The 11,163-nt window shown below is 42.5% G+C and overlaps 1 protein-coding gene across 1 annotated transcript in view; it reads right to left on the reverse strand.

Annotated features, from left to right (window-relative positions):
* Positions 1-4,707, reverse strand: part of PDE8B (phosphodiesterase 8B) — a 165,020-nt gene extending 160,313 nt beyond the window's left edge. Inside the window, exon 1 of the mRNA XM_039542831.1 lies at positions 4,380-4,707. Coding sequence (XP_039398765.1) covers positions 4,380-4,430 — 51 coding nt within the window. The 5' untranslated portion in view covers positions 4,431-4,707. The remainder of the gene's footprint in view (positions 1-4,379) is intronic.
* Positions 4,708-11,163: the final 6,456 nt, after the last annotated feature.

Raw genomic sequence — 11,163 nt, forward strand, 5'->3', positions numbered from 1 at the left:
CTAGTAGTAATTGGAGTGTGTGAATTCAGTCAGAGACATACAGGAGAGCAGAGGACCAAAGACAGAACTTGCTTAATGTAGAGTCAGCCAAACTCTAACCTCACCTATACACACTTTACACACCTCCAGAATTTGACCCATTATATCTCACCTCTGGAAAACACACACACAGTGAGCATAAAAAGGCTGTTTTGTTTTATTTGCTTTCCCACTAAAAAGAAGCTGTCACTGATAAAGGCTTTTAGGGTAGGGGCCATGAAACTGTGCACCCTCTAACCAACTTTGCACTTAGAAGAAACTGCTTTCCTGTGCATTTCAGTGAGATTAACTTAAGTACATGAATGGCTCTGGAAGAGATCTCTGAAACATGGAGAGGACTATTCTCCTCTCAGTGCAAAGTAATGGAAATACATCTTTCCTTTAATATTAAAGGGAATTAAACCTGTAAATCCCCTCACAACGAGAAGAGAATATACTCCTCCAAACTTCAGATTTCTTCCAAAGCCAGTCGCAGACTTCACTTTGCCCTCCATATTAAGAATTTATGTTATTGGTAGTTTGGTAAATTTCAAAGTTTATACTGCATTAGTATTATTGGAAGTTACATCATCAAAGTGAGAGAATATGCTACTTTACTGGTCACATTTTACAGGGATCTAAAAAAATCTGGTCTCTGACAAATTTCTTCTGAAGACAATTATCTCTATTTATGTTAATTTGCCATAAAACCAGTTTAAAATGTATAAATAATCCTGAGTAGGAAAAAGTTCCTTAGATTAGTGTGGGAGCTCCCATACATCTTGACAATTCCTCAGCCCAATTCATATCAAACCAGGAATATTTAAAAACTACAATGCAAACTAATGTGATGCATATCTAGACTAAAGCAAAATACATACTTAAATTAGTTTGGATAATTTAAATTAAATTAAAGTGCTGTGGTTTTTAATCTTCCATATATCAATTTTGAAATAATAGCCACGATAAAAGGCTTCTTATGGTATTCTACTTATGTGTGCTTTTTGTTTTTGTAATCTCTGTAATGATAAATTATTGAGCATTAATTTCATGCTCTTACTCACAAACACAATGCAAAGGAAATTGCGTTCACCTTGCTTCTCCTGTCCAAATATTGTAACATAGAGGGTTGTTTTTTTTAAATCTTCCTGAGGTAAATATTGGACCATACTTTGCACTCCATGAGTCAGATTGTGCTCCTGTTTATATCAATGTAAACTTGGAGGAACTTCATTCAGGTCAGTGAACTCCCTCTATTTAACTGAAATCAGAATCCAGACCTATATCTTTATTCTGCCCTAGGTCACTTTCACCTTGTCACTGCAAAAATGGTAAGTTGCCACAATAAATAAATATAGCTCAGGGGCCTGAACCTCTAGTTCTAAACTCGGGATAATCTCCCAGTGGGAACACTTGCATAGTAAGGTACTACTACTGCCACTGTGACTCAGGTTGAGTAGTTCCATTAAACCCAGTGAGTCTGTTTGCTTTACTTGGGGAAATACTACTCAATATTGCTAAGGGTGGCAGAACTGGACAGATTTTGGGCGGCCCTGATGTGGGTGTGCAGTGAAGGGGAGGCTGGAAGGAGCTTCCACCTTTCCTCCCTGCCCTTCAATAAGGGCAAGGAAGAAATGCAGCCCCTGCATTCACAGGAGAGCAGCTACTTCTCCTTCTCAACTCTCCTTGGGGGGGAAAAAGAAGCTTGGTCATTTCCTCATAAACTTATCATTTGTTTGTTTCACTTTGTAACATTGTTTCCCATTGATTAATTGTTAAATCAACAACTTCTTTCTATTTGCACAGTAAATACTGCCTAGGTGGTTACTGCATTGGGGGCGGGGGACTTTTGGCTCCAAAGATCTACGTTGATTTTTGCCAGCAATCTGCACCTTATTAGGTTAAACAAGGTCAAGTAGAGTCTGCAGTGTAAATTGCATGGGACTTGCAAGTCTGCTTGTGTGCTGTGTTTCTGAGAAATACATGGGACTGCCAAGACAGGGCAACATAGTCAGAGCAAATGAGAGTATAAAAGTCTCCCCCAGTGACTGCCCAGTGGTAAGCAGGGAATAGAAGCTGTGAATGGAATTATCTCATTGGCTGGATGCAAGCACTTCACAAAATGTTTGTCTAAAGACTTTGAATGACATACCCTTTGTAACCCTAAAACTTTGTGAAGGAATATATGGAATTTTATGGAAGAATCACTTACATCAGTGGTTCTCAACAGGGGTCTGGGGCCCACTGGGGAGCCATGAACAGGTTTTAATGGAGTCCACCAAGAAGGGCCGGCATTAAACTTGCTGGGGCTCCAAGCCCTGCCACCCAGGGCTGAAGCTGAAGAGTGAGCAACTTAGCTTTACAGGGCCCCCTGTGGCATGGGGCCCCAGGCAATTGCCCTGCTTGCTACCCCCCTAATGCCAGCCCTGACTTTTACATGCAAAAAGCAGTTGTTCTAGCAGAGGTGGACCATGGAGTTTTTAAGAGCATGTGGTGGGGGGGGGTGGGGGCTCAGAAAGAAAGAGGTCAAGAACCTCTGACCTACATGACAGCAAGATTTAGGCAGAAATTTTGTGGAAAATCCCAAAATCAAAGCTCACAGTGAGACAAGGGTAAAAGCAGGATATATTTGGATCCTGCCTGATTTTTGCCCATCAAGTTCCCAGTCAAATAGTGAACAAGTCTAGCTGCTTGGATTGTACCAAAAATGAGATAACTGGCTCTGTGGATGAGGGGAAAGCAGTGGACATGTTATTCTTTGACTTTAGCAAAGCTTTTGATACGGTCTCCCACAGTATTCCTGCCAGCAAGTTAAAGAAGTATGAACTGGATGAAAGGACTATAAGGTGGAAAGAAAGCTGGCTAGATCTTTGGGCTCAATGGGTAGTGATCAATGGTTCCATGTCTAGTTGGCAGCCAGTATCAAGCGGAGTGCCCCAAGGGTCAGTTTTGTTCAATATCTTCATTAATGATCTGGAGGATGGTGTAGATTGCACCCTCAGCAAGTTTGCCGATGACACTAAACTGGGAGGAGTGGTAGATACGCTGGAAGGTAGGGATAGGTTACAGAGGGATCTAGACAAATTAGAGGATTGGGCCAAAAAAAAAATCTGAGGAGGTTCAACAAGGACAAGTGCGGAGTCCTTCACTTAGGACAGAAAAATCCCATGTGCTGCGACAGACTAGGGACCAAGTGGCTAGGCAGCAGTTCTGCAGAAAAGGACTGAGGGGTTACAGTGGACAAGAAGTTGAATATGAGTCAACAGTGTGCCCTTGTTGCCAAGAAGGCTAATGGCATTTTGGGCTGTATAAGTAGGGGCATTGCCAGCAGATTGAGGGGGCATGATCATTCCCCTCTATTTGACATTGGTGAGGCCTCATCTGGAGTACTGTGTCCAGTTTTGGGCCCCACACTACAAGGAGGATGTGAAAAAATTGGAAAGAGTCCAGTGGAGGGCAACAAAAATGATTAAGGGCCTGGTGCACGTGACTTATGAGGAGAAGCTGAGGGAACTTGGATTATTTAGTCTGCAGAAGAGAAGAATGAGGGGGGATTTGATAGCTGCTTTCAACTACCTGAAAGGAGGTTCCAAAGAGGATGGATCTAGACTGTTCTCAGTGGTAGCAGATGAGAAAACAAGGAGTAATGGTCTCAAGTTGCAGTGGGGGACATCTAGGTTGGATATTAGGAAAAGCTTTTTCACTAGGAGGGTGGTGAAGCACTGGAATGGGTTACCTAGGGAGGTGGTGGAATCTCCTTCCTTAGAGGTTTTTAAGGTCAGGCTTGACGAAGCCCTGGCTGGGATGATTTAGTTGGGGATAGGTCCTGCTTTGAGCAGGGGATTGGACTAGATGACCTCCTGAGGTCCCTTCCAACCCTGATATTATATGATTCTATTAAAAATATCTGGATCTTGATTCATCCTGGATCACAGGTGTCCTAAAGCCAGCCTAACTTTGGTTCTGACTCTCCCATTTCTGATATCTAAATAGAGAACAAATCTAGTTGTTCCAGCTGCACCAAAAAAATCTGGACCCTGATGGACCCTAGTGCACCAACACCATAAAACCCAGGATCTAGTAAGTAGATCCTCCTATTTGAATCCATCCAATTCTTGGCCTTCAACCCCTCCCATATCCCTGCATGAATGGAGGACAAGTGTTCTGTACTGCACCAACATATTCCAGACCTAGACACATCTCAGTGCATGAACACTGCAAAATTCTGAATCTGGCACCTGGATGCCTTGTGTTAAGTCTAAAGGGACCCGATTCAGCAACAGGGCTGCACTTATGTTCCAGTGCCTCTGTCTTGCTTATCAACTCTCCAGTAGCTCGCCTGCCCCACACAGCCCTGTTACCTTCTCCTTTGGTCCGTTCAGCAGCGCTTCCGTGCAGCTGATCCCATTCATTGTAAAGGGATTCCCGTGGCCGGGTGCCGAGAAGAGCTCCCAGGCTGAAGGGATCTGTTAAATTCAGAGTGAAGTGAGCGGCTCTGTTTCCTCTAACATGGGGTCAATCTGGGAGCTGGCCCGAGGCAGCCAGCGGGCGTCCCATCGGCTGATCCCAGGTGAGGAAGGACTAAATAGTCTCCAAGTTCAGCTTTCACTCTCTCCCTGCCTCCGGCTCCCCCACAGGACTGCTGGCTCCCAGCGCCCCTCCTCCTCTTGCTGGACTTATGGCTGCAATTCATACAATCACTGGTTTCCTCCCCCTCCCGCAGCACGCAGCCTAATTCTCTCTCCCCTACAACAGGTGCGGCAGCTCTGCTCTGCACTACCCAGCCAATAGCGCACGGCAGAGCCACACGCAGTAAGACGCTGCCGCGCCCGGACAGACCTTCCAGACAATAATGCACGCGCAGAATAACTGGGGAAGGGACGGGCTTAGCCCCCGTGCTTTGCAGGGACAGGAGAGGGACTGCCTGACGCCCCCGGGCCCCACCCCACTCCATTCAAAATAAAACTGTTTAGAGAATCTTCCTGGCCTGTCACAGACAACTTCTCACGCCTCCCTCTTCAGCGCCCTCCACTCCCTCTCCGTTTGCTTCTTGCAGCAAATTCAGGCTTCTTGTACTCCCCTCAAAGCTCTTCACCCTTGTCCCTTGCTGTGCCATCCTCTCCTCTACTCCTCCCCCACCCTTAGCTCAATTTAAAGTAGCCCCTGAATAGAAAAACATATTATAGGGAAAATAAGGTAAAGAAAAAGGCTTACAAATGCCGCCCTGCTAGTAAAACAAATACATGCTCTGTACCAGGTCTTGTTACAATCCATTACAAGTGGTAGTCTTTTGAAAATGATAAACACACACACACACAAATATACTTCGGGATGTCTAAAATAACCCATAGTAATGGTAGTGATGCACTGAAAGCAGTTGGCAGGACCTATATGTTAAAATTCCATCATCAATATGAAGGAAGAAGGAGGTGATTTCCCTGTGTCTGATGGTGAGCATTCTACTCCCTGGGTAAATCATGACTGCCAGAGATGACTTTGATCCCCCAGGATCATAGAAATACTCACAGGAGCAAATCTGAAATATACCAGTTTGCAACAAGCATCAGATATTTTAAATAACATTTCCTGAGGATGATTCCATTGGAGTCCACTGAATTCGCTCTCTTTCTCTCACTCATATTTTACATGCACCTCTTACAAATGTTATTTTTTCTGAAAAAAGGCTGAAACTATATTGGAAGTATAGCATAGTATTCACATTGATTTAATAACAGGTTTAGAACTCCCACCACACATGTATTTATTATTATTACTATTATTGTTTTTATGTAGCAATGAGGGACTCCAAATAGGAATCAGGGCCCCATTGTGCTAAGCAGTGTACAAACACAGAACTAAAAGACAGTCCCTGCCCTGAAAAGCCTGCAATCTGAGTACAGGATGAGACACAGCAGGTGGACACAACAAAGGCAAATTTAACAGTGAGAAGATTATGAACAGCAAGATAAAGCAGTGTTCACAGCACACCAGCTGCCTGACCAAAATCCCCACAGTACCACCATGTCATTGCAAATCGCTAAAAATTAAGTTATAAATAGGAAAAGCTAAACAATATGGATCAATACATTGTCCCTGATAGACACCGGTCCATGCTGAAGACTGTGAGGTGCTGCAGTACTCCAGGGAGAGCTCTCAGAAGGAACACAATCAGGAGAATCAGTTCCTCCCAGAGTTCACTGGCATGCACGGGGAGTGCATCCCCAGCAACCTCCTTAAGGAGGATGCAGCATGTTGTCCTCTTTGTAGCCATCCGTCTCCAATGGCTGGTGTAAAGGGGCCCCACCTCATTTCCACTCTCTTCAGGTCCCTAATCCTGCACCACTGAAATGAATGGGAGTTTTGCCATTGATTTCAGAGGTGCAGGATTGGGTTTTAGGATAGCCTGCATCCCTGGGGCTCTAGAAGGAAGCTTCATGAGAGTAAGGACTGTGCCTGTGCCTAATCTGAGCACAGGGGCACAAGACCCTTCCCCATCCCTCATGCATCATCACAAGTGACAGGCATAATCTAGCCTTATATGCAGGTTTCAAAATCAGCTTCCCTTGGTTATTGTAAAGCATTGTCACACTGAGATCTTTTGCAGTTTCCCTCTGGGCTTTTCAATGCATTTCCTTTTGTAGTTTCCCAGTCAGGCCAACATGCTCTTTCAGGATTTGCAAGTGGAATGTTGAGGAAGACCACAAAGTGAGGATTTATATATTATATATTATAATAATAATATATATTCATAAATGAGGATGCACATATTATTCATTATGATTGTTATTTTTTATTAGCACACCCTATAGGTTTGAAATTATGTTTGTTTCACCTTTCCTCCTATCTAAGGTCTAACCAAGGACAAGCGGAAACACCTGTCTAACCATAAGATCATGATTTGATTACAATATATCATAAGAGAATGTGATCAGCTAATGGTAGCATACAGCTGGGTGACTAGAGCAGGGTGTTATTCACAAAGACGTCCTGCAAAAAACATGCCGTGTAAAACATTTGCTCAAAATAAAACTTGCTGTTGTCATTAACACATAAAAAGGGCCATTCTTCAGAGAAGGGAGTGTGGCTTTCAATAATAACAATACATTGGCACTCCCGAATGTGCAGCTATAGTTATAAAGACATACATAAGCCTGATAAAGCTTTGTCCTATGATGCAGTCTAGGCTCCTGATCCTGCAACACATATCCATGTATGTAGCCATACTGATTTCAGTGGCCGTTGGTTCAGTTTTCCCCTCCTATCCCCATACAGAAATAATCCTGGGACATAAAGGGTGGAAACCCCTTCCCTTGCAGAGACTTTCTAGGACCATTTGTCATGGAGAGCTTTGTTATTTCTCCCCTCTTTCCCTTGGAGAATAGACAGTTCCTTCCCTTAGCTCTGTGGATACTTTGCAGTTCGTCCCAGCTGTCAACACAGGTCTAAAAAGCCACCCTGCTAGGGTTTCCCCAACTGCAGTTGTTCATAGTCCCCTTATAAGGTATTCCCTCAGCATGGAGAGGAAAAAGAAGAGTTCAAGAAACCCCAGATTGCATTATGTCTGCACTGGCTTTTTGGTAGTGCACAGAAGAGGGTTGTGTCATCCACAACCTCTGCTCTTGGCTGCCCCACCTCACCCCCTCTGCAGCTGCGGATCTCTGACCCTGCAGAGGAAAAGGGATGGTACTAAAAAGGCAACTGACCTCCTATCGTATGGGAAATGGAGATCCATGTTCAAAGGACCTCCTGTGAGCTTTGTATAGTCCAGGTGATCTGGCCCATTGATTTTGTTAGGACTACAGGTATGAGTAAGGACCAAAGGATCCGGCATCAATTCTGTTATCTATAGGCTTCAGAGTGTATCGGCTGTTAAATTCACTTTTAATTTGCTCGAGTTAATCTTTGACAGTTTAAGCTTTGTGTGCAGTCAATGCCATGTTATTTTAACTCAAATATAAATTGAATCTGATGACATGTACAGTAGTTTCTTGTTTTGCCTTGAATCATTCATTTAGTTATTAGACAATCACTTTATTTTTACTTATATTACATTCTGTTAATCTGAAAATGTGATTGGGTTCCCTTTATGTTCTTGTGAAGCAAATCAATAAAAAATAATTCAGTGTATAAATACTCTATTAAAATCTGGAAAACTTCTTTTTAACAAAAATGATATATTTTATTGCTAACACAAACATCAATGAGAGATCTCACTTATGCACAGATTAATGTGCATCTGACGAGTAATGTATGCAGTAACAAAACCAGAGCTCATTGACTGAAGTTAAAGAAATGATGGCTCTATGAGCAATTCTGACAGAATTCCTGTAAACCATGGATGGTTGCAATATAGAACCAACTGACAGACCTTTATAAAACAATTAGAGGAGACAGCAAGGGAGCATGCTGTACACATTTTTTTGGAGAAGAAAGGAATTTAATGTAATCTATCTAGGATATTTTTAGGACATCCATTACCACATTATCTGAGCACCTATCCTACAGCCATTGACGTTAACATGATGAATGTTATCTAATCTTTTTCATTGTTGCATAACATACAGATTTCTTGGATCATATGGTCTCCTGACCCTGGAAGACTCCTGTGCCTCTAATAAAAACAGAAGCCCCCAGCCCCCCTTTGAGGCAGGATACATTCTGAAGCTAAAAGGTGATGCTTAGAAATCCCAAATAACTCTAAATATATATAGTTGCATCTTCAGAAGACATCTGTCAAAAATGAAATGTATTTCACCATTCTGAAGTAGACTTAGATATTAAAGCAACATGAAATAAGAAATCCTCCATCCCCAACAATTCAGTGCCCCCTACCTCTTTAAAAAAAATATTCCAAGTTATGTCTTGGGAGAATCTCCCACTGAACACATTACACTTTGCTCTAGCATATGACCAGGAATGTTCATCTCTTTATTGAGAGGGCAGGAAGACCCCGTTTCAAAAATTCTACTTCTTTTGGAGGCTAGGCACTGCTCAAAGGTATCAGTTACAACAGAAAGATATGAACGTCTCTATTGTATGTACAGGTAGGGTGATAGCAGTGGTTCTCAACCTTTCCAGACTACTGTCCCCCTTTCAGGAGTCTGATTTGTCTTGCGTACCCCAAGTTTCACCTCACTTAAAAACGACTTGTTTATAAAATCAGACATCAAAATATAAAAGTGTCACAGCACACTAGTACTGGAAACTTGCTTGCTTTCTCATTTTTACCATCTAATTCTTAAATAAACTGATTGGAATATAAATATTGTACTTATATTTCAGTGTGATACTTGAGCCTCTTTTTCATTTGTGAGCCTGGTCTGAAGCCCGAGCCCTGCTGCCTGGGGCTGAAGCCTTGCTTGCCACCCCCTAATGCTGGCCCTTCATTTGCACCCTCCAAACCTGTCCCATGAGTCCCTAGGGGCTGCAACTCCCAGACTGAGAAACACTGATCTAGATGAACTGAGTACCCCCTGGAAGACCTCTGAGTACCCCCAAGGGTACACCTACCCCTGATTGAGAAGCACCGGCCTACCGTACTTAGAAGGGCGAGGGTTCTTAGCTTTGTACAAAAGGAAGAATTAAGATTAATCATTTTGTCTCCATGAACTCTCAAATAAAGTACTAAACAAGTGTTTGGGACACATATAAACATTCATACTGACATGGTAAAACAATCTACAATGAAATTATTTAACACTGCTTAATCTACATTAGTAAATTCAGATTGCATCATGTAGTTTGTGCCTGTGCGTAACTATGCATGACTGAACAGTACAGGACTCAGTGTAGTGCAGCCTTGATTGATAAAAGCTGCGTGCGTAAGCCATTAATATTTGTGAAGCTCACAGGGACCATTGGACAAACTGTGCTATACAAATACAAAGCAGCGTTATTACTATGCTTATAACTGAAACTCTTGTGGAGATAAGAAATAGAGACTGCCTGCAATGCACATGTTTAACAACTGTGTTTGAAATCTCTTCAATGCTGTAGCTGAGAAACTACCACACAGCTCTCTACCTCAATATATAGAATCTCAATCCGAGTTTTTTCAGCTTTTTGTAATCATGTAATGTACCTGAGTTGTTATTGTTATTATTTGTATTACCCATACCACCTAGGAGCCCCAATGATGGACCAGGATCCGATTGTGCTAGGTGCTGTACAAACACTGAACAAAATGATGGTCCCTGCTCCAGACAGTTTATAATCTAAGAATAAGACAAGAGACAATGGATGGATGCAGACAGATGAAGGAGTACAAGGAAACAATGAGATAATACTGTCTAAATAGACAAGACAGACACAAGGTGGGGCAAGGAGTAGACCCCAGAAGCAGAGTGAACAATGTGATGGTGGCAAATGTCATGTTAGTTCCATGACTGGGGGGGAGGGGTGTTACTTAGAAGGGGATCAGTTAAATGGAAAGAAAAAAGGGAAGGGAGGGAGGTGAGTGGGGCAGGGAGAGGGAGGAACAGCTGTGGAGTGAAACTAACATGAAGAGACTACGAGGCGAAGAGAATCCCTTTCTTTATATGCTCCGGTGTCTAATCTCGACGTACTGTGTCAAGGGATTGATATTCAAATCTGCAGATCCCAGCTATCCACAGATGGCCTCAGTTCAGACAGCACAGATCTTTTATTTGTGTTCCCATATTTGATGAGTTATGTATAAGAAGGTACAAACAATTATGAGAATATAACATACCATTGCTCTTGGAGTGACCAGAGCTCTTTAATTTTAGAAAAGCTTATGCTGAGGACCATCTGGATCATTATTTGACGGGGCGGGGGAGGAAATCACATGACATTGTAATGTAAAATTGTAAGTCAAGGTCTGAACAGAAACAATATGTGGAGTAGAAATAAAAAAGAAAGGGGCAAAATCCTTTAAATAGAAACCATAGGGGAATATAACAGTTCCTGAGGGGATATATGAGAGGCACGGTGTATATTTTTTCTGAACTGCTAATTGCCACCTAAAAAATAAGAAAACAAGCCCAACAACTTCAATCCATCCCTTCCACAACAGATTGGGATGAGTATACATCTCACTGTCTTCTGGACAACATTTAAGACTCTTCACTATTTAGTGCAACAATACAATTAACAATATTTGTCTCCCCTCCCATCTATGGGAAG

This window comes from Mauremys reevesii, linkage group 6, assembly GCF_016161935.1.
Source record: "Mauremys reevesii isolate NIE-2019 linkage group 6, ASM1616193v1, whole genome shotgun sequence".
Lineage (NCBI taxonomy): Eukaryota > Metazoa > Chordata > Testudines > Geoemydidae > Mauremys > Mauremys reevesii.